The sequence below is a fragment of the Theobroma umbraticum genome, unplaced genomic scaffold (assembly GCF_002168275.2).
Source record: "Theobroma umbraticum cultivar Fairchild unplaced genomic scaffold, ASM216827v3 scaffold_147.0, whole genome shotgun sequence".
NCBI lineage: Eukaryota > Viridiplantae > Streptophyta > Magnoliopsida > Malvales > Malvaceae > Theobroma > Theobroma umbraticum.
This window is the reverse complement of record NW_018397259.1, coordinates 505,431-530,399: the sequence shown is the minus strand read 5'-3', so window position 1 is coordinate 530,399 and position 24,969 is coordinate 505,431. Positions and strand designations below refer to the sequence as shown.

Below are 24,969 nucleotides of genomic sequence, written 5' to 3'. Positions count from 1 at the left end.
CAGTTTATTGTTTGATATAATAATTATATAATGTTTATTTATTATTAATTTTTTTATGATGTATATAATATTTGATGATTATGATTGAAATAATTAATCAAATAAGTCAATGATTCTTGAGATAAATTACATGAAAATTGAGATAATACTTGTTAATTATAATTATTGAGATAATATTATTCATAAAAGTGAACTTTGTTGGTAATAACATCAAGACGTGGTTTCCCTAATTTATTACTATCACCTTATACTTCTTTTCTTCTTTTTTGGATTCTCCTCTATAGTTATAATTAAAGATTTTAATAGTCGATTCACTGTTTTCTGTTATCTCTTTTTTTATGATTTATTATTAATTATAAATTTTATGTTATATAATTTTTTTATATTTTTTAAAAATTTATTTTAAATAGATAAAAAATAAAGTTAATTATTTTTATTTTGAATAAAAATATTCGTAATTAATAAATAACTTTTATGATAATTTTAATTAAAATTATAATTTATATAAATTATTTTACTAAATAATTTATTTATTAAAAAAACTTATATCTTAAATTTATCAAATAATTTTAACTTAATTTTAAAAATTATTATTTTTTATAATAAGTTTATAATAACTTTTAAATTAAAAAATAATTCAAACCAAACATACCATTAATCTTTTATTAACGCGGGGATCGTGAGACATAATAAGAATTGCACGCTTGCAAGTACAAAACATCGCGCGGTCCCTTGCGTTGTGGATACAATTGTGCATCGCGCGACTCTGACTGTGGGGCGGGCCATCTTTGGAGTTTGGGCTCTCTTATTGACTCGCTTTTTCTGTCGCGCGTCTCACCTCCGAGCCAATTATCTTGGTTACTAGTATATATGGGAATGGGTTAGCTGCCATAGATGCTTCTTTATTGCTAAAACAATCCATGGACGAGGAGTTGTTTTCTGCGTTTACCCGGGCAATGAACGAGTCAGCCCTCTCCCAGAAGCGCCCCAGTGAAACCTGCTCTCATGGTGATGAAGATGTAAGCGTTTCTCATCAGAATAAAAAGGATGCTTTTTGTATATATCTTCTTTCTTTTAAGTTTAACCCACAGATTAAATGGTCGTTGACTTTGTAAGAACAGATTGTTTTGCTTTGTTAGATCACGGATCCGCTCTTTTGGGGGGTTTTTCCTCTTGCCTACTCCTTTTTTCATGTTATAGATGGATCTGTGGACTTAATAATCTTCATCTTTTTCCAATATATTCCGGGGTTTGTGGCTGTGGGTGATTTTTATTTTCAGAATGGAATACAGAAATTGAAGCTATTACTCTATTTGATTCTGTAGATGATCATTTTTGAGTTAAAATATTTCGCATTTTCAGGATTGGAGTTCGACCTTTCAGCAGCAACAAATGGAATTATTGCCTTTTTCGAACCCCTTCTGGCCTCCAAGCAATAATCAACCTGAAAATATCCTAATCCAGACTAGTGTAAGCACTTCCCAAGCATCTCAAGCTACAAACAATTCCAACGCTTCTCTTTTGAAACGAAACTATTCAAAATTATCTGAACCAGAGAGAGATAGGAAAAGAAAAACTGACAAGAAATATCGGGAAAGATGTAAGGTGAGGATACCATCTCTTCTCTTTCTCATTTCTCTTCATTCTTTGCTGAATGTTAGACTAGTGGGAAATGCCTTAGGAATAAAAGGGAAAAAAGAGTCAAGTTGGTCTTTTATTATTGAATTATGCTAATTTTAATTATGGGGAAAAAAATTCTGAGATTCAATGTCTCGGTTCTTTATTTGTATTTATTAGATAAAATTGAGTTTCATTCACTTTTCTTTCTGGTTTTCGTATATTGCCGAAAATAGAATATGAAACCTGGCAACCTGCCGAAATTTGAACTTATTAATAATTTGATTATTAAAAAAATATAATCTTTCATGACTTATCTGTCATGGCACTCCAACTTTTATTGTTGTTCCTTCCAGAGTAGGTTGAGAGATTGAGCATTAGTGTTTAGAGATGCTAGTGAGAGATTGAAAAGGAAGTTTTATTTGTAGAATTTCAACATACATAACAATTATGTTCCTCTTTCTCTTTTTGAGGATTGGGGAGCAAGGATGGGTTGTATGAGTCATGAATGATATGTCTTTATGCTTGCTTTCCTTTCTACTCAGAAAGTCAAAGTGGAAATGGTATCGAATTTGGAGATGCTTATGGAAGAAAATAATTCTTTGAAGAAGGAGAATGGATCTTTAAAAGCGGATAATGCAATGATGAATCAAACTTTGGGAGATCAAGCAAAAGAGATTGACCAGTTGAGGAATAATCTTTCTCAGCTGAAGAGTGAGTATGGGAAACAAAACGTTCTTGTGCAAACACTTTCAGGGCTTTTGGTAAGTCTCTCTTTCTCTTGACTCTTCCTTTATATGTAATTTTTTTTTGGGGTGAAATGCTAAATAAGCCTCTAAACTATCCAAAATTCTTTTATCAGCTTTTTATCTTTTTATTGTACCCAAATAAACTATTCTATGATTTTTATTGAAATAAGTCTTTATGACAACAAAAAAATGTCATGTGACACATGTAACCTTTGCATTGTTAGGCTCATACTCAGCTGGCATCCTTTGCACTCATTGCAGATGACGTGGTGCTTTGTAATGTGGCAAAATTAGCTGACTAGAATGATCATGTCTCAAGCTGGATAGTTTTTCACTTAGCTAATTCAGCCACGTTAGAAAAGCCACATCAGTGTCCGCATGTGCAAAAGATGCTACGGGTATACGGCTGTTAAGGTCACAGGATGCATATGATATATTTTTCTTAACATAAGGACTTATCGAGGTATAAAGCATAAGATAAGATCGTATTTGGATACAAATAAAAGAATAGGAGCTTATTTAATAAAATTGAAAAAGTTTAGTGGCTTATATACTACTTTAGCGATTTTCTTTTCATTTTACTTGCAGAATATAATGGCTATTCTCCTGATTGCTTAAAATAGTGAACAAATATATTGCCTTTTGAAGTACTCATCCTAAGGTACTAGTGGTTATTAGTATGGTTTAACTTTTTTTTATCGGATCATAAGAATGGTTTAACTTTAAACTAGAGGAATACCCACGCTACGCAGTGGGTTTGCAAAATTTTATATACACTTGAGGTTGAAAATTTAAATCAATAAGAAAAATTATGAATGTTGTTATTGATATAATTTTGTGGTTAATTTTTGACATTTGTAGAATTTGTCAATAAATGCACAAAAACTATCATAATATGTACGAAAATTATTCTGCATTCATCAATAAGCAAGATGCTGTCTGAAAAAAAGACAACAATCCTAACGATTAAATATTCGACATATCTACAAATAACATTTGTTACAAAATGTAAAAAAAATTGTTAATATACATTAATGAGCAAGATGTTTGAAAAACAGAACAAACCTACTGTCCATGCATTAGCAAGGCATGGGACTTCAAGAGGTACATGGTTCCCCTAAGTGCCCTATTCAATATGAGTTTTAGATATTTTCAAAATTATTGTGAAAATCTTAGCAGCCTATTTCTTGAGCTAAGGTATCATATAGCATCCAACAATCTATTATCCCTTTGTTTCCATTATCATAAAATGCTAAGATCTAAACTGAATATATTTTCAGTAAAATTTTTGAACTCCAATCATTTTTCAAACACTAAGCCACCAAATGTGTAAAAAAGCTACCGCTAAACTAAGATCGTGCATTAAGACCACCACTTTTTTCCGATACATTTAATCTAATTCCACTGAAACAGAGAAGGGTGAGTATAGGGGATTCTAAAAAACATTATCACACAACATTGAGTTAGCACAAGAAATGTTGTTGGCCTGGTAGAATACTAAAAGATCCTTCAAGAGGTCCAGGAATATATGCCCATACCAAGAAAATAGCTGCTCAAAAAAATTTACAATTTAGAAACATAAATAAATATAAACAGCTATAGGATTGTTGGATGAAAAATTATTTGTAAGGGTCCTCAATTATTTATAAAGGTCTCTCTCGATCCGTCTTATAAAAATATCTATTTTAATCAAAATATTATATCTTTATGTGAATTGAAATTAAAACATATTCATTAAGTTCAATCTCTAATTTTGACTAGATATGGTATAGACGTATATCTTTATCCTATACACAAATCAATCAATATGATCATATTCTATACAAATTTTAGTCTATACAAAATCACTTTTTTCAAGTTTGTTTAATTTCTTAAATCAATTTAATTGATGGCCAAGTAATTAACAATATTAAGAATAAATTGGAATAAACAATCCAATTTCATTGAAAATAAGTAAGAAAGAGATTAAAAATTCAGATTACATGTGAGTTCAATTGTAATCTTAAAAAAATTGTTTAGTTCATAATATTTAATAAAAACTTCATCCAAAGAAAATTAACTATTAATTCAAGTCAAAGAAAATAAGAAAAACACAAAAGTAGAGAGAGAAAACTAATAGTTGAATCTTTGTGATCTTGATTTTCCCTTCAATTCTTTTACTTTATTGCTTTGTTTTTTGCTTTTTTTCTCCAAAGAAATTATTTGTTGTCTCTTCCCTGAAACTTTTGAAAAAAACCCGTTAAATAACCTCTAAAAGCCCTAGCTTTCAAAATCCCATAAGCTTGTTATTTTTGAAACATTGAGTTAGGTATTTAATATCACATTAAATATATGTATTTGATGCACACATCAATGGACTATCAATTTCAAATACTAATGGACCCTTGTTGAATTATGGTCAAAACTTAAGGGGTTAGGGTATTTTGCTTTTATTGATTTTTAAATTTTAGATATCAAATCGAGAATTTGTTTGTAGCTCAGATGCAAAATATATAGTTTTTTTTTTTTATAAACTCATGTAGGTGTTATGTATAAAAACTTATTTTTATTAACTAATTGTTCATAATAATTTATTATTGATTTCATATGGGCTTTGTTAATAAACTTTAGTTAAAATGATTTTGAGCTTTTATTGCTGTAAGCTCATTCCAAAAAGACAACATTCGATGCTCTCATACGTGTTTGAGTTTAAATATGCTGGTATATATTTTTAAATCTGTAGTTTTCATTGTAGGCCGATCCACTGCGTATCGAAAATGAGAAGCTAAAAGATGAAAACGCTTCACTGAGGAAGAATGCCAATCTTAATAATAACTTATCACAGCTTGAGGATGAGAATGCAAGACTGAGAATTGAAAATAAAGTCCTCAAGGTGCAGAATGATGCTTTATGTGGGAAGATAATAAGTGACAAGGATAAGAAGTGTGAACAAGAACAGGAAGTTAAAGTATCATTGGGAGCTGTGCCCCTGATGCAGTAAGTACGTGTTCTTTCTCAATTGACAATACGTGCTATGTTTTATTTGCTAGCACAGCTTGTGGTGCTTGGTCCATTCTTTCTGCTTTGATCTGAGTGCAGTACATGGCTACTTTTTGACATATCTTCAAATAGTAGTTTAGCTTCTTCTTCTTGTTCACCTTTTGATCTCGTTTCTTTTCAGGATTTCTTAGTTAAATCTTCAACCACCATTTTCCCGTGATCTCTTTCTCCTCTCATTTTTGCTCTTTGATCTTCAACCCTATCTTCCTTTACACTCTCACCTTTCTCACTTGCCTATGATGGGAAGGGGGAAAGAGAAAAAGAATTTGGTTTTCTACTATTCTGTTCATTGGGTGTGTCGCTGGTGGGTGAGACGCTGATCTCGGCATTGGAGTGGTGGCTCCATTATGTTATTAGTGGAAGTGGTCGTCAATGAATTATTCACTTTGCTGCTGCTGCTGCCTTGTTGCTACTGAAATGTGCTTGATCTTAATTGCTCCTTCGATTCTCATCTTTGCGTTTATCTGATTGGTGCGTGTATTATTATCTTATACACTACAGGTGAACTTTACAAACTTTGGTGAACATAAAATTGCTGTATTATCTTTTGTTTACGTTGTAGTAACTGCATAAAGATTAAGTCAACTTACCATAAAATGGACTTCACTTGGTATGTAGACATCGGATGGCTTTTATCAATGGATGAGAATCTTTTTTATCAAAAAAATTGCACCTTGTCTGCTTAATTGCTTCTTCATTTTTCCTTCTTCCTGGTAATCTTTAGTTTGTAGCTCAATTATTTTGTTTATGTACTTTGCTCTAGTATTATGCAGGCCGGTTTGGGTCTTATGGAACTTTGTTCCAATGTCCATGTCCATCTCAGGTACATGAGTCCATACGTCGGGTTAAGTTGGGTTTGGTTGATATCTTTTAAAGTTTACCCATGAATTAGAGTTTGGCCTACTTATTTTAATTGAATTTGTTATTAATTTTAATATTCTTAAATATATTTTAAAATTGAAATTAAATAAAAATAATATTTATCAATATAATAGAGTTTTACGTTTGAGTATTTAATTCATTGATTAGTACATAAGTTTTCTATTTAAAGAGTATGAGTTTGAATTTTATTTTTCTCAAAAAAAAAATAGTATTTTGAACTCAACTCAAGTTTGAAAAATCATGCTCAAGTAAATTATTTTATAATATTGATAAATATAGTATTTTTAATATCAAAAAGTAAAAAATTATTATTAAAAGTTATATAGATTTATTTTTGACTTACAAGTGACTTGGAGTGTTTTACTATATTTTTGAAAAATTTATAACATTGGTAAAACGATAATAAGATTTTTAATTTTAAAATGTAAAAGGAAAGTACTAAAAAGTAACTTTAGTTGTTAAAAAAGAGTAAATATAATTTTAAAATGCAATAAAAATATATATGCAATTTGAAAAAAAAAGTATTATTTATTGATTATTATGAAATAAATATTAAGAGAATAATTATAAGAGAAAATATTTAAAGAGAAAAGAAAATATTTAGATGGAGTAAAGAAATTTTACTCGAGTGTGTCTTTACAAATAAAGTGAGAGGTCTTATTATAAGCCCACAAGCTTTTGAATTATAATCCTAATCTATTTCTATCTGAGAATTTAAATCATATTATATTTTTTGTATCTTGCTTATTGTGATGTTTGACTTAGTTTGCACTTCTTAAGTCATAACATAATGGACATTCATACATTTATTCATAACATTTTTACTTGAATGTTTATTGTATTAAGAATATGTCTCATTAAAACTTTATTAGGAAAAAAACCTCATAGGAAAAAATCCGAGTGAAAGAAAAAGAGAACATAATTCTTTTCAAAAATACGCTTTTGAAATATTACTTTATTAAAAACCTTATCAAGAAAAAGTCGGTAAAAAAAATGTTGATGAAAGAAAAGAGTATAGTGCATATTTTACTCCCTTGATAACTACATTATATATATCTTTAAAATGATGCATTCTAATCTTTTGTATTAACTTATCAAATGTTGTAAAAAGAATGACATCAGTGAATAAATCTACTAGATTGTTACTTGACTAAATTTGTTAAACACTAACATCACCCTTTTTCTTAGAGAACATGTATGAAGAAGAATTTTGACGAAATATGACTTGTTTTATCACCTTTAATGTATCCTTTCGTTAACTCTGCTATGCAAATAGTATTATCCTCATATAACGTCATTGGGATTTTTTTTTTAGTTGATAAGCCACACATTTCTTAAATATATTAAATTACAGATCTTAACCAAACATATTTACAACTTGCTTTATGAATTGCTAAAACTTCTACATGGTTAAAAGAAGTAGCAACTTTAGTTTGTTTTACAAAAATGTCATGAAATAGCGGTACTTCCATTTGTGAACAAATAACTTGTTTGGGATTAAGTGTATATGGATCAGATAAATATTTTGTATCTGTATAACCAATTAAATCTAATTTTAATATATTTGAATAATATAAGTCTATATCTATTATTCCTCAGATATGTTGAATTATATGTTTAATTCCATTCCAATGTCTTTAACTTAGAGAAAACTATATCTTGCTAATAAATTTACAATAAATGATATAACAAGTTATGTATTGTCAGCAAAATACATTGGTGCTTCAATTGTAATAAGATAAAGTACTTCAAGACTCAGAAATTCTTCATTATTCTCACGAGATTGGAAAAAGTCTCTTTTTTACATTTAGTGACCTTACAACCCTTGGTGAACTCAATGGATATGTTTTGTCCATATAGAATTGTTTTAGTACTTTTGCTATATAATTTGATTGATGGATGAAATTTCAGTTGTCAAGTATTTAATCTAAAGACTTAAACAAAACCTTATTTCTCAATGTCTTTCATATCAAATTCTCTTTTTAAGTAATCCACAGTTTTTGATGACTCTCTAAGAGTTCCAATAATGTTCAATTCATCAACATAAATAACAATTATGATAAATTCATATCTAAATCCTTTTATAAAATACATGAGCATGTAGGATTATTTCTATAGTTTTTTTTTCAATAAATATTCACTAAGATGATAATACTACATGTGTCTAGATTGCTTTATTCATAAAAAGATTTATTTAATTTAATCAAATAAATTTTTCAAAATTCAAATTTTATGTTTTAGGCAACTTAAATCATTTAGAGATTTTCATATAGATATCATTATCAAGTGAGTCGTATAAATAAACTGTAACTACGTTCATCATATGCATTTTAAGCTTTTCATATATTGTCAAACTAATTGAATATCAAAATGTAGTTGCATCCACTGTAAGAGAATATGTTTCTTCATAATCAATACCAAGTTTTTGAGTATATTTCACAATCTTATCTTACTCATTTCAATTTTTGCACAAATACCCAGTTATATCTCATTGGTTTTACACAATTTGGTGTACAGACCACAAGTTCAAAAACTTCATGTTTTGCAAGTAAATTAAATTCCTCCTTAATTACTTCTTTCCTCATTGGCTAATCATTTCTTTATGTACATTCTTTAATTAATATAAGTTCGAAAGTCTCGTTTTTTTTATAATACGAAGCGTTATATTATATATAAAAATATTGTCAACGTTTATTTCATTCTGATTCCATCTTTTTCCATAATGATATAATTGATTGAGATTTCTTTATTTTCAATTATTTTAGGTACCTAAATTTCTTTTGAAATTTTTATCAATTATGTTAAAGATCACTTTTAGAGTGTCTATTTCATCTTTTTGACCATCTTGAATATTTGTTTCTTTTTTTTTTCAAAGATTTTATTTTTATAACCGATTGGTCTCCTACAATTTTGACATGTTTTGTCGTACAAGGACATTAATTCTAATAAGAACATTTGCAACTGTTATATAAGATTTTATTATTCTCTTTAGGTATGTAAATATGTTGGCTATTAATTTGCTATATTTAACAAATGAATTTTCTTTGGAGCTTCAAATTCACGTTGATTTGTATGAGGATTAAATTAGATAATAATAATAATATATTCCAAGAAAAAAAAATTTTTTTCAACTACTTATTTTCTCTCCCTAATGTTGAAAAAACTATTTTATCAAAATGATAATTGACAAACTTTGCCATGAATAAATCTCTTATTAATAATTTTAAATACTTAATTACAAATAGAGATTTGTATCCAACATATATTCCTAACTTCTTTTAAAGGCCCATCTTTGTGCGTTGTGGTGGAGCAAGGGAAACATATACCACATACCCAAAAATTCTTAGATGAGAAATATTTGGTTCTGACCATAAACCAATTGTATAAAAGAGAATTTATAATAACTCATTTGGTATGATGCATACAAGTGTTGTTGCATTCAAAATAGCAAGCCCCCGTATAGAAATTGAGAGTTTAAATTTCATAAGTAATGACCTTGTAATTAATTGAAAGTGTTTAATAAACGATTATACTAAATCGTTTTGTGTATAAACATAAGCAACATATTTTTCAACAGTTATTCCAACTAATATATAATATTAAAAGCTTAAGCTGTAAATTCATTAGCATTATCAAGACGAATTGTCTTAATTACATAATCAAAAAAATATACTTCCAAACAAATGATTTGGGTGTTTAATCTTGCAAATATGAAATTTCAAGTTGATAATAATTACACATTGACCATTTAATTGATATATCGATTAAAACCGTAAAAAATCTAAATGGGTCACATGGTAGATGCATGAATCCACATATAACCCTAAATATGTTTCAAAAATGTATAGAATTCAATCCTAACTTTAATCGATAATAGCTTTATAATTTATTTGCCTTGAGAGTAAGAAACACATGAGTATTTAATTAGATTGAAAAATCTTCTAATTTTTCAATGAATGATTATATTAATTTTTAATGATTTTTTACATCATTATTGATCCGGGATGGTCAACTGGTCATACTAAGCATTAAAATCATTAGTAAACTTTTAGTTTACTATGAGTTTTAATTATTCTAATATTTGTATCGTTTAATCTAGAGAAAAAAATGAGTAATTCTCTTTCCAACACATACTTCTTACTTGAGATAATAAATATAATATAGAGGTATTATGTGTCTCTTTCATGCTTTCTCTTAATATGATATCTATTCAGACGAATATAGTTAAAACTGACTAAACTTTTTTTAGACTTAATAATTCATCATTTATTTAAAACTTTATTCCTCACGGTAGTAAAATATTAGTTCTTTCGGAGTTTTCAATTAATCTTGTACTACTAGATATTGTATTGATATTAGCTTTTTTTTCGTTGTCAAGTAGAAAAAAGATTTCTTATATTTAAATATAATGTGCGTTATAGCAATGTCTACTAGACATATATTTACATTATAGATATTGGATTAAACAATATGAATATCCATATTGTTCTTCAAAAAACAAAAAGCATATATAATAAGAAACTTGCAAGTTATCCTTTTTCAGGATAAGAAACTCAACAATGGATATTTTCATTAGCAATCATATAATCAATTTTTCTTTTAGGATGGACAAATACCTTGGTGTGCTATATCAACTTAGCCATGATTAAAATCATCACAAGATGTTTTAATTTTCAGTGATGTTTGATAAAATTCAAAATGTACAATAAGTATGTGACCAATGGTCTTTTATGTCATATTAATGACAATACATTTTCTATATTCTATTCATCCAACTATGGTGGGTTACAAGTATTCATCCACTTCTGGTGGGTTAGTAGTTTAAGGTATCCATCCATCTCTGATGATAAAATTATCTATCTATTTTTGATAGTAAAATTATCTCTCTTCTTCTGCTAACAAAATTATCGATTCACTTTTGGTGGTAAAATCATGTTTAGAATTAAAAAAACTTCTTCCATGATCATAATTATTAAATGATGTTACATTTATTTCAGAGAATGGATGGATTCATGATTATGATCATAATTATTAAATGACATTGCATTCATTTTAGAAAATTGATGAATTTATAATTTTTTATTAGTAGCTCGCTTGTCACATTTACTTCAAGGAATAAGCATTCATGAATTTTCATTGATAGCTATGTAACAGCAAATTCACTTTCCAATTAAGTGATAAAATATAATATATAATAATGTACTAAAATCAGAAATAAAAAACCAATCGTTAAAATCTTTTTGAAGCTTGAATATGATAAAAATAAAATAATTCTAAAATTTGAGAGATCAGAGAGGATCATGCTAATAACGTGTTATGATATAAATTTTAAAAGAACAACTATAAGAAAAATATAAAAAAAAGTATTTAAAGAAAGTAAAAACATCTTATTTAAGTGTATCTTTATAAACGAAATGTGGGGTTATTTATAAACTAGTAACCCCTTGAATTATAATCCTAATAAAATTCTATTTAAGAGTTCGGATCATATTACCTTTCTTCTATTTTACCTATTAAGCTGTTTGACTTGATTTATACTTTTTGAATCATAATATAATAAGTATCCATACCTTTGTTCATAATATTAATATAATAATATATAAAAAAAACATTGATATAATAATAATAATACTTACAAGATGCGCTTTAAAATCTAAAACAACGCCCGGATCAAGTTAGATTGGGCCTTTGGGCTTGCGAGGCGGGATCCGGTCATTGAACATCTCTAAGCCCGATTATTATTTTTATTTTATTTCCATTTTAACTTATATGGTTCTATTTATTTTAAAAAAATTTGATATGGTTCAACAATCAACAGTTGATCTCCGAAGGCTGGGAAGGTCTTATGCTTTGTGCTGGTGCTCTCTCTGTTTCTCAATTTGCCTTTTGCAATGCTTCGGACCCTCAAGACAATCAGCAGCCCTAATCATCCTTTTTCAATTCCCTTGAAACCATTCTCAACCCAACCTTTAACAAAGGCCAACCTCAGAAGCTTGGTTCTCAACCACTACTCTCATGGAACCTTCTCCAATCTCCTTCAGAACGTCATCGCTTTACCCTCTGTTCTTCTCACCGCCTGCCAAAACCTCTCCAACTCCCCCCCTTCCACAACAAAAACATCGCTTCTTGCCTCTGTTTCCAACCACTTCTCCATTGACCAAATGGGTCATGAAATCTTCCAAAACAAGTTCGATATTTCCTCTTGCTGTGTCAAAGTGGCCCCACCAAGTCCGTCAGGTGAGCCTTTGTTTTTACCAAATTTGAAACTAAAAGTTTTGATTGAAGCTATTAGGATGGTACTCGAAATTGTTTATGATGAAAAGTTTGTGACGTTTTCTTATGGCGGACGTGTTGGAATGGGCAGACATACTGCCGTTAGGTACTTCAAGAACAATGTAACAAACCCAAGTTGGTGGTTTAATGTTTCTTTTTGTACTAACAAGTTCGATGAGTTTAATGTTGATAAGTTGTGTTTGTTTATTGGTAAGAAAGTTAAGGATGCTATGTTGATTAATGTGATAAAGAAGTTGTTTGAATGTCAAGTAGTTAGAATTGAATTGGGAGGGTGTTATTTAGGGAGAGGGTTTCCTCAAGAATGCGGGCTGTGTTCGATTTTGATTAATGTTTATTTTGATGGGTTTGATAGAGAAGTTCAAGAGATGAGGCTTCAAATGGGTAGGAAGAATACTAAATTTGACTTGAATGAGCTTGGTTTCAATAATTCAAATGTTTTCTATAATCCGGAGAAAATGTATGCCGTTAGGTACTTGGATGAGATATTGGTAATTACATCCGGGTCGAAGATGTTCATAAAGGAGTTGAAGAACCAGGTTTTGGATTTTTTGGAAGGGAATTTGGGTTTGAAGGTGGATAGAGTTAAAACGGCTATCCATAGTGCAGTATCAGAGAAGATAAATTTTTTGGGGATGGAACTGCAGGCTGTTCCTCCTTCTGTTTTGCATCCCCCTATGTCAGAAAAGGCAATTAGAGCAAGGAAGAAGTATCGTAGACAGAAGGAAGTTAGAGCATTAGAATTGAGGAATGCTCGGGAGAGGAATAGGAAAAAATTGGGTATGAAAATATTGAGTCATGTCTTTAAGAAGTTGAAGCAGAGTAATAATGGGTTTAAATTTGAATTTCAAATTGAGAATGAAGTCAGAGAAATATTTAGGACTTGGGCAGATGAAGTAGTCCAAGAGTTTTTGCAATCCTTGGAAGGACGATGGAACTGGCATCGACTGCTCTCTAGAGGTGATTTTTTATCTTTAAGACATATTAGACATCAGTTGCCACAAGATCTTGTTGATGCTTATGACAAATTCCAAGAACAAGTTGACAAGCATTTGACACCTATCAAAGCTAGAAACGCTTTGGAGGAGGAAGAAAGGAGAGTAATAGAAGAAGAGGAGCAGAAATATGCTGAGCACACAGTAGACGATCTGACCAAGCTGTGTATGAAAGTGTCTGCACCTATAGAACTGGTTAGGAAGGCTGTTAGAATGGCTGGTTTTACAAATAACATGGGTCGCCCCAGGCCAGTTAGCTTACTATTTGCATTGGAAGATACTGATATTATTAAGTGTTACGCTGGTGTTGGGAGAAGATGGCTTGATTTCTTCTGCTGCTGTCACAACTTCAAAATGGTGAAAACAGTTGTTTCTTATCACCTGAGGTTCTCTTGTATTTTGACATTGGCACACAAGCATGAATCCACCAAACACGAAGCAATTAAACATTACAGTAAAGATTTGAAAGTCTCTGATATGAATGGAAATGAAGAAGTTCACTTCCCAGCAGAGAGGGATGTTAAGATGAGGGGTGACAAAAATCTTTCGGATCCAAAACCTGTGGATGGGGCTATATCTTTGGCTTTGATCAGATTGGCTTCTGATGAGCCATCATATTCTTGTGTTGCTCATTTTTGTGACAGGATCGATACAACCATGTACAGAGTTAGGTTACTGCAAAATCATCTAAATTTGAATCCCCTGGATGAAGCACAGTGGGTGAGGGGTATGGGTGCTATTCATGAAAGCTTGAATCGGAAATGCCTGCCACTCTGTGCTGATCACATAAATGATTTATACATGGGTAAAATCACCCTTCGGGACGTAGACTGCACTTCATTTGTTGAGGTGGACTGAGTCATTTCTCTTTTGGTTTTGGATGTGTCAATGCTAATTGTGAATTACGCTAATGATCTGCAGCCAAAGGGCAGAAGTTGATTTTAAAAAAATAAATAGATAAGACTTGTTTATACCATGAATGTTATAGTCATTTTTGGTGATTGATTCGTAGTGTACAAATTGTTTGTGGGAAACACATGAAGATGTTTGTACTAGGGGTTCACCCCCAAGATTAAAAGGACTTTAGCTCTGAACTTGTAACCTCATCAGCTGCAACGGAGGAGGAAGGCTCATATTAGCAAACCCCAACTTGGTCAAAAAATTCTTCGTAATCATCGGTTCTTTGTGTATTACTGTAAGGATAATGTTCAGCTAAGCTTTTCAAGAAGCTCGCTTTCCAAGTGTTGTAATTCCTCTGATGCTCACAGGTCAATAAAGCTCTAGAATTCCAAAAACATACTCTCTTGTTCTTCCATCTGCCTCTGCATCGTGAGTCTATACCCATGAAACCTTCCGCATACACAAAACCATATACATTCGAAGTCTTGAAAGCACTAACCCGTGATCCTACGCAAATCGTTATCATAACTAGCCTATTGGTCCCCTAAGTTTTCTCAAGGCTTTTCAAAGTAACCAAAAATTACTTCCCGTTTTCATGTCCTCCAACGTTTACCCACCTCTTCTCTTCTCTCCAATCTTCCTTTTCTTGTTCGATGCCATCACCTGAAACCCTTCTCTGCTCTCAATCTCACCCACCTACTCTCCCCTTCTCCTTCACTTCTAAATTCATGCAAAAACCTCAGAACATTAAAACAACTCCATGCTTCTTTAATTCTCTCAATTGGGAACTTTCTCCCCACTTCCTGGGCCTCAAGGCTAATATCTTTATATGCCCATTTCAATGATCTTGAAACCGCTGTTTTGGTTGTCAAGTCTTTGAAACAAGCTGATACAATAACATGGAATCTGATAATAAAATCCCATGTTGATTTTGGCTACATCGAAAAGGCTTTATTCTTGTATAGAAAGATGAGAAAAGAGGGGGTAAAGCATGATCGTTTTACGTTTCCAGTAATTAATAGAGCGGTTCTGTTGATTAATGCTGATGCAGAATTTGCAAAACTTATTCATTGCGTTGCTGTGAAAATGGGTTTTGGATTTGATTTGTATTTTGGGAATACAATGGTTGAGGTCTATAGAAAATGTGGGTGTTTTACTAATGCTTATAAGGTGTTCGATGAAATGTTTGAGAGAGATTTGGTTACTTGGACGTCTATGATTTCTGGGTGTTTTTCTGAGGGAAACGTTGTTGAGGCTTTTACATTGTTTAAGAAAATGAGGCTGGAAATGGAACCCAATGCAGTGACTGTGATTGTCTTGTTGCAGGGTTGCTCTAGATGGGGAAGTTTTATTGGTGGGAAGCAAACGCATGGATATGTGATCAAGAGTGGGGTATTGGCTGATGGATCTGTACTAAATTCTGTTTTGAAGATGTACACAACAATGGGTTCTGTTGAAGAAGTTGAGACATTTTTTAGTGAAATTTTTCTGAGGGATATAGTTTCCTGGAATACTTTGATTTCCTACTATTCACTAAGGGGAGATGTTGGAGAAGTAGCAGACAGGTTCTGTAAAATGCAGGTTGAGGTAAAGGTCAGCATTGAGACACTAACCCTTGTCATATCAGCGTTTGCAAAGTCTGGGAATCTATCACAAGGTGAAATATTACACTGTTGTGCTCTAAAATTGGGTTTACACGATGATGTTTTGCAGACATCTTTGTTGGACTTCTATGCAAAGTGTGGGTTGTTAAAAAACTCGATTCAACTTTTTAAAGGAATCTCAAGTAGAAATAGCATTGCATGGAGTGCAATGCTGTCAGGTTACATTCAAAATGGATTTTTCAAGGAGGCCATTGTATTATTCAAGGAAATGCAAGCTGCAGGTCTTCACCCATGCCTGAGATTTCTGGGAAACATAGTTCACGCGTGTACCCATGTAGGTGCTTAGAAGTGGGTAAAGAATTCATGGCTATTCTATAAAGAACATGTTTCATAGTCTGAGAAAGGGGGACATACTTAGAATTAGAAACCTCTATCTTAAACATGTACATTAGATTTGGAAGCATCTCGTCTGCCAGAGCGTGTTTTAATAGAATGTTGGTGAAAGATATAGTGGCTTGGACATCAATGATTGAGGGCTATGGGATTCATGGACTTGGTCCGATGCCCTGAAACTTTTTGACCAAATGGTGGGGGAAGGAGCAACACCAAATTGTGTAACTTTCTTGAGTTTGCTAGCTGCTTGTAGCCACTCTGGCCTTGTGAGTGAAGGCTGCTACGTCTTTTATTCCATGAAATGGAGGTTCAGCATTGAACCTGATTTGGATCATTACACTTGCATGGTTGATCTTTTGGGGCGAGCTGGAAAACTCAAAGAGGCCTTGGCAACAATCATGAAGATGTTGGCTTTCCCTGACAGCCGGATTTGGGGTGCTCTTCTCGCTGGCTCTAGAGTTCATGGACACAAAAAGCTTGGGGAATATGCTGCGCAGCGGCTTTTGGAACTTGAATCTGACAATGTTGGGTATCACGCACTGCTCAGCAACGTACAGGCTAGTACTGGACAGTGGGCTGAAGTTGAAGAAGTTAGAAGAGCTATGTTTGAGAAGGATTTGAAGAAGCAACCAGGGTGGAGTTACGTAGCGGAAAACAAACACATATGTTGTTTTGTGTGTGGAGATAAGTCACACAATCAAGTTGAAGAAATTTATGAAGTATTAGGATGCTTAATTAGGCAAGCACAGGAATTTGGCAGTGTCTAGTGCACAAATTTGATGAGTTGATCAGTTGCCTTGAATAATCTATAACATACTTGGGGCTTCCTCATGAGGCTTCAAGAAGGGGGTTTTAATGCTCCAACAAGTTTTCAAAAGAAATCCCAAATTGCTCAAGTGTGAGTAAAACTTAAAAATAAAGAAGGCTCTTAAACAATCCTATTAGAGTGCAATAGTGGAAATAGAAAGAAAGAAAAAAAGGGTTGGTAACAAATCTGAATAACAAACAGAAGAAGAAGATGAATTTACAACAAATCCTCACTAAACGGTTGTTTGGGTCTTTTTTAATACAAAAAAAAAAAATGAGAGCAAAAACAAATGGAGTTGGTCTCAGATTTTCTCTCTTTTTGAACAGAAGGAAAAACTTTTGTAAACAAAAGCTCAACCTAGGAGAAAGAGAGAGATAGATAGATATCCACTGACGATTGGTGCACATTACACTTCTATTTTAAGGCAGAGAGAGAGAGAGAAAAGATGTTGAAGCAAAGAGAGAGCAAGAGCGGGGATGCAAAGACGCCCGTGTGCAATGCATTGGTCATATTCTAGTAGTTTGTAATGGCAAGGGCACTGCTGCCTATTGTCATTTCTTGAAAGCTGGCCTGAAAGGCATAATTGGTCTACTGCTAGCATGGTCCCTTTTAGTTTGGTGATTTTTAGTCCTAAAAGGGACACTTATTGAAAAGAGGCCTTGAAGGCATAATTGAATTTTCCGGCAAACCTCTATTATCGCTTGCCCATCGTTGACTGCTAGCAATAGCCGCTGGCAATGGCCAAATTTTAAGTCGATCCTAAAGAAAGAAAAGGAGATTAATAGCCGATGACAATGGTCAAATTCTAGATATCCAAAGAAAGAAAGGGAGAGGGAACGAACACAAGGATAGGGAGAGGAACATGAAAAAATGGGAAGGATTATATAACTTATTCAAAACTATGTCGTTTTGAAGAAGGATTAAAGAACAAAAGAAAAGAAAATAACATATGTGATTAAATTGTATGAATAGAAAATGTCAATTGATATTAGATTTAAGGTTAAAGTATGTAATTAGTTTTTGTACTCTACGAAAATTATGATTTTGTGCATGTACAATATTTTGTGTAAATTGGGTCTTTGTATTTTGTCATTTTGTTAATTTCAATCCATAATTCTAACATCGTTAAATTTCATCATTAAATATGTTGATGTGGTATTTTGACTAAGCTTATTGACATTAATTGAAGTGACATGGCATTGACAATGTGATGTGGTGTTGATTATGTGCTGATATGGCAATTGTTGGCATTTATGCTGATGTTGCATTTATTGATGCGGCAAAAATGTTTACATGACAAAATGTTAAGTTTAACAAAAAAATATTAACAAAAACATCTTAACAATAAATTGAATGAGATTAGCGTAAAGATTAAGAGAAAAAAAGCAACACCCAAAACGAAAGAATCAAGAGAAGGAGAGTTGTATTTGGTTTTGAATATGGAATTGAAGGATAGGAAAAACATGATGGAAACAAAGTTTACTTATTTAATGGCCACTGACATTGGAAATCACAATAGAAAAGGGAGAATAAAGAGAGGGAGAGTTGTATTTGGTTTTCAGTATAGAATTAAAGATAAGGGAAAGCACCGCGGAAACAAAGTTAACTTATTTAATGGCCACTAACACTGAAAATCACAATGGAAAACATTTACAGTGTTTTTAAATGTTGATCATTCTATTGTTTAAAAGAAAACTCTATGTTTTTCTCCCATTTTCTTATTCCATTGTTAGCTTAATAAATAAGTGTGTAAATAATAGTAATACTTTTAAGTTTTGGCTACAGTTCTCATCAGAATTCAAGCACCAAAATGAGCATGCCACATCATGATTCAAAGTTGAGGATTATTTAAATATAGGGCTCTATGACGAATAAAACTAGAGAGAGAAGGTGGTTGGATAGCTTTTTCACGATGTTTGTTAATAATTTGAGCAAGAGGGTGTCTTGGGAAGCAATCAAGGGACCTTTCAAAGAATATGGGCAGGTGAAGGATATTTTCATCCCTTAGAGACGTATTCAAGAAAAAAAATAAAGGTTCAAACTTTGCTTTTGTAAGGTATATGGATGTAAATGAGATAGAGAAGACCTTGAAATGAGGGAATCACTAGTGGATGGGCGGTATAAGGTTACTAGACAAGAAAGCTGGATCGATGAAAAAGATGGGCATTGAGATGAACAGAGGAGGTAGTCCACCTATAAGATCACCACAGAGAGATTTTCGGTCATATTAGGATGCGATTATGGGTGGAGCTATCATCAACGAGAAATAGGCAGAAAAGAAAGAGAATGTGACCTTAAAAGGGGGTGTGAAGGTATCAAAGTTTATGATAGATGCAAAAGAGAAGATAACACAAAAGTAAGAAGGTGTTAAAGATGTGAGAAAGGATTAACAAAAAAGGAATAGAATAGTGACAACCATCACTTGTATTCTTGATGAGGAAATGAAATGGGTCTCATGTAGCATTGTAGAGATCTTAAAGCATCATGTGGATGGTTCAGTGATACAAAAGGGATTAGCCATGGAAGGAATCTATGCTAAGGTAAAGGTGATAGAACAGCTTACATTCTTGATAACCTTTGGGCAGTAAGAAGAGATGATTATGGTAATGGATAACCAAAAAGAGTTTCTTCAAAGGTGGTTTGTAATGGTTAGACCTTATTCAGGTTCTAGCATTGACAGAGAAGTATAGGTGTGGGTGAGAGTTTGTGAGATGCCAGTCCATGTTTGGCATGTTTAAACATTTAAGACGATTGTTGAGAATTAGGGAACATTTATGGGAGTTGATAAGAGTACATATAAAAGGGAACGATTTGATATGGCACACATGCTGGTGAAAGTTACGAGTAGATTAATGATTCTCAATAGAGCGATATTAGAAGCCAAAGGTAAGTTTTTTTCCTATATCGTCAAGGTGGTAGGGAAGAAAATGAATAAGTCTCTAGAATGCTATTTAGCAAATAAAGAGGTGGTATAAGAGGTATCGAAGCTACCAAGGAAGCATTAGGGTGGTGGATAGGGTGAAGAAATTGGTGGCAGTGAAAAAAGAAAGGCGGAGAAACACTAGATAAAACAATTTCAAAACAAGGCTTTGAGATAAGAGAAAGTAAAATCATAATGTTAGAGGGATCAGAAGAATTCAAAATAAAGAAGGGGCAAGTTATTGATATAGGTACAATGGAGGTAAAAAAAAGTTCACAATTTGGAAACGAGGTATGTAGGTCAATGGTGACAAGAAAGGGCATTGACAAGGGACAAAAGGGCGAAGAAGTTTTGATAAAAAAAGATATTCGAGGTACAGGGGATGGTGTAAGGAAGTAAGGAAAATATGATAGTGATTTGAAAAGTAAGGAGTGTAAGTGGGATGTTGACATAAAAGACTTTAAACAAGAGATAAAGAAAGGCAATGATTCCGGCTTAGAGAGCAAAGTAAAAGGTAATAGTTATGAGAAAGGAGATCTAAAAGAAAGGCTTAATCATGTTAAGGGAGTGAAAGGCCTAGATGACAAGGAACTTAGACCTAAAAAGGGAAAGGTAAGCATAGACCAAACAACTAGGTTAGAGGGCTTCAAAGACTAGGTGTGGGTTCATTTCAATTGGGAAATATAGAGGGCCAAGCGATAAAACCTTATTAAACCTAAGAAGGTTGTTTTTCTCAATAAAGTATATCTTTAAGAGATCAAGTCAAAACTTAAGTTAGGGAAAGGAATTTAGTAATTGGAATTAGCATAAGAAAATTTGAGTGAGAAGCCAGATCTTAATAAAGTGTGATTTGTGAAAGAAGAAAGTAATAAGAGGAGAAAGGATATCAAAAGAGATGGAAATGGTAAAAGGAAAGACGCATAGGTTGAAGACACAAGCAGTGAAGAATTGTTCACTAAAAGAGCCTTTGAAGAGGGAGGAAACATGTTAGAGAGGGGGGGTTTTCAATGGTTGTTGCAAATTATGGGAGAGAGCGATGAAAAGGAGAAGGAGTTTGGAAAGGAAAGGGAATATGGAAACTTAAGAAACAATCTGAAAAGGATACAATTCGTTGACAAGTACTCACTAGAAGGTAAAAGGCAACAGGTAACTGAGAAAAAGAATGGTAAGCTAAGACAGAAAATAGGGAGGAAGAAGAGCATGTTTAGATATCAAAAGGTAAAATTAAGAAAGAATGAAAAGGATCAAGGAAAAAGTCAACGAGGAGATGAGGTTAAAGTGTGATAGTGAGGACCAAATTGAGGGAGGCAGTGTCTTAGATGTTGATATTAGGATGAGGAACATAGTATTAATGAAAGATATAAGGGAAATTTAGGAATTAAGCAAGAATCTTGGATTAAGTTTTCAAGATGAGAAAAAAGACGTGATCTTAAAAATTGTAGCATTAAAAGCAGCGGATAGGGGTGAGAGCTAAGCTCAATAAACGAAAGGAAAACTGTGATCTTAAAGGTTTAGGTGGGTCTGATGTTGTAGTGGTGTGTCTTATGCATTTCAGGTGGGGGTTTTGTTGTTTGTGAAGCAATAATGCTTCATGGTTATCGCTTGTGGCTTCTTGGGACTGATAACCAATGGTTTTGCTCTTGGCTAAGTAGATTTCATGATTGAGAAGTGATGAAACTGAAATGCAATAGGCTTTATTGGGGAATTTTATTTCTATTATTGTTCTCCGTTACAAGCTTGGTGTAGCATTTGTGTATGGTTGACTTTTAAGTATAAGAAAAGTCAAAAACTTTAAGACTATGTTTAAGATTGGTCTTTTAGGCAGTGCTTGTTGTGTCTTGATGGTTGTGTGTTCATTTTTAGGTCTTGGAAATGACTCTTGTTGCTTATGGTTTATATGCAATGAAAAATTTTGTAAGTGTTATATTGTTTTGCCCATTCCAACTACTTAATGCCATCAAAAGTCTTTTGCCAAAAAGGCTAAAGACTGTCATGGATGAACAAATTTAAGCTTTTAAAAAAAAAAGTTTTAAATATTCTTAGCATATGCATCAAAAAATATGCGTTTCTTGCTATTTTAAATAAGCACTAGAATTTAATGTCCATGGTCAAAGAAAAGTAAAACTATTTTGCAACTCTAAATCGACAATCTAAAAATATTTGAAAATTGATAATTGCATATAAAATGGCATGCGCTCCCACTTTTCAATGGGTGTTGCAAATTGAATGCAATCAAGATAACTAGGTAAGCTTCTTAGCCTGATCAATTAAATTTAAATAAAAGGGACATAGACTTAGGATTCATAAGACAGCAATCCTTTTTGTTCAAAAGGTGAGTTGATTTTGACATGTTAAAAGATGAAGATGATTTTCTATAATGATGTCTTGGTGGTGAGATATCAAGAGATCTAGAATGAGAGAAACCATGACACCTTGAGCTAGAGGACTTGAACCTTGATTTGCCTTTGTATGGGGAGCATTGATCATCTATTTGAGGACCAAGATAAGATTTTAACCATTCACTTATGGCAGGTCGTTTATCTCTAAGACTAAGACTTCGAATAGGACTCTGGCTTTGATTATGAACTGTGATGTAAGAAACACTTCTACTTACGTGTATGTGGTTTAGTTCAATTCGAAATAAAATAAAAATTTTGAAAGAATAAAAAAGATGTTTCAACATAGAATAATGGTTGTAAGGTTTCTTTCAAAAAAATTTTATTCAGTAATTGCCACATCAACAATTATCATGCTAGTATTTGCCATGTCAATATTTTCACAACATCAACATTATCATGTTACATCAGCACATAGTTAATGTCGCATCAGTAAGAAACGCCACATTAGCTTGGTAAAAAATTCTACGATAGCATACTTAATAGTGAAATTAAATGGTATTAGAGTTAGGAATTGAAATTAACAAAATAACAAAGTACGGGATTCGATTTACACAAATTATCATGCAAGGATTAAATTCATATTTTTTGTAGTGTATAGGGATTAGTTGTATAATTTAACCTAGAATTAATGATAGTTGATTGTTATTAGGATTAAGGATTTATTTGAATACGATTTAAGAGCCAATCATAATTCAAATTTAAAGATTCATTTGGATACAATAAAAAGTGAAGAACTTGCTTGAAATAATAGTTATACTTAAGGTTTTTTTATTATTTAAAAAATTTTCATTTTTTTCTTCCCAACCTTAGTCAGCCCTGATGACACACCGTGCACCCACCCATGAGCCATTGTTGAGGTACTAAATGTTTTTTTTTCCTCGTTTTATATCTTTTTATCCACCATCCATCATCACTCTTTTGGCTTCTCTAAAGGAAAGTTTGAAAAGGGAAACTTGAAAAAACCTTATCCCAACAAGCAAGGCTTTGCAATCAAAAAATTCAATTCTTTGTGGTGAGGTCGTTTATGCAAGAGATACAAGTTCATTGGCATTTTTCCATTGTTTTTTTTCTCATCTCCATACAAATTAATATTTAAGTAAATATACAAATATATAGTACAAGATTTTGTTGTACAAATTTTAGAGGCTGATTTAAAGATTGTCACGATAGAAACCTGAATGAAATCCTAGAAAATTGTGGGTCACATCACATATAACATTAATCATAGTTTAGTTTGGAAAAATTTCAGGAATCATTAGAATTGAAGGTTGAAAGAATCAAGTAAAGTATGTTGGATGCTTGGTTTTATCAAGTAAACACAATTATTAAAATGTGGCATTGAGTCCGTACTCCTATATTTATAAATCAATGAGTAGTTACATGAATAATTGATTCAATTCAAGTAAGTAATGTTAATATTAGAATTTCAATCTTTAATTGATCATAATTACTAAACCAATAAAGCAAGTAACGTTGTTAATGACCATAGTCACCTAAAAAGCACTATATTTATTTAGGTTTAGTTAGTTAATGTATTAATGGCATTTTTATAAATAACCTTAAAAGTAGTTAGTATCAACTTTCTGGACTGGTATAAATATCCTTTTGTAACAAATGAATAGTATCGAATTCCGTTAATCAAGAATTTAACCACTAATTTTAGAATTCGTTTCCTATTATTTTTCACGTTCTTAGTTTCATACTTTTTACATGATAAAGCAAATGATCATTTTCCTGTTGCAATCTTTTTTTTTTATTTTTTTTTCTTTTAGCACTGTTCTCTTCCGATTGACAAATTTAATTTTGATTTTGCCAATTGATTCTTGCCTTCATTGTTGTTTTTGGAAAAATGTTGAGTCCTACTATTTTGAAAATCCTAATATCTATCTCAACTCTTGAAGATCCCTATCAGGTCTTATTTCCTTCACCATTTCGATTACCATGAATTTGTGGTTATCACCCTTAAACTCATTTTCACAAACCACACAATCTGGAGTCGATCTTTTCTTTTGGCTATGGGGTTTGTTGATGGGACAATTGTTTTTTTTAAAAGGTAATTTTCATTAAAGTAAGAGGATGAATACTCTTCCTTTACAAAAGGAAATTTTGTGGTCTCTATGCTCTAAAAGACCCAACATATCGATTACAAAGCCTCTGAGGAAACCAACGTATCGGTAAGTACACTTTCTTGGCCTATGGAAATTCTCACATAGCATATAATCACTGTCATATCTATATTTAACCCCAACCCATCTTTTACACAAAAATGTCTTTGTACAAGCAACTCTAATATCTTACCCCTACTTTTTACATCTAGATAGCATTCACCAACACAACCTTTAGTTTCACACAATAGACTAAGAAAGATGGTA

The 24,969-nt window shown here is 32.1% G+C and overlaps 2 protein-coding genes and 1 pseudogene across 3 annotated transcripts; all 3 read left to right on the top strand.

Annotated features, from left to right (window-relative positions):
• The first annotated feature begins 765 nt into the window (after positions 1-765).
• On the top strand, positions 766-5,985 carry LOC110415773 (uncharacterized). Of its 2 annotated transcripts, none has more exons than XM_021427486.2 (5): positions 766-1,019; positions 1,363-1,605; positions 2,163-2,381; positions 5,101-5,342; positions 5,527-5,985. In XM_021427486.2, the coding sequence occupies exons 1-5, from the start codon at positions 921-923 to the stop codon at positions 5,534-5,536; spliced, it is 813 nt and encodes a 270-aa protein (XP_021283161.1). In that variant the 5' UTR covers positions 766-920; the 3' UTR covers positions 5,537-5,985. The 2 variants fall into 2 exon arrangements, with proteins under 2 accessions (XP_021283161.1, XP_021283162.1); XM_021427487.2 differs by having other exon boundaries at positions 5,101-5,346.
• Positions 5,986-12,103: 6,118 nt separating this feature from the next.
• LOC110415490 (RNA-directed DNA polymerase (reverse transcriptase)) lies at positions 12,104-15,059 on the top strand. The gene has a single exon (XM_021427161.2). The coding sequence runs from the start codon at positions 12,179-12,181 to the stop codon at positions 14,429-14,431; it is 2,253 nt and encodes a 750-aa protein (XP_021282836.1). The 5' UTR covers positions 12,104-12,178; the 3' UTR covers positions 14,432-15,059.
• Positions 15,053-17,925, top strand: LOC110414754 (pentatricopeptide repeat-containing protein At4g19191, mitochondrial-like; annotated as a pseudogene).
• Positions 17,926-24,969: the final 7,044 nt, after the last annotated feature.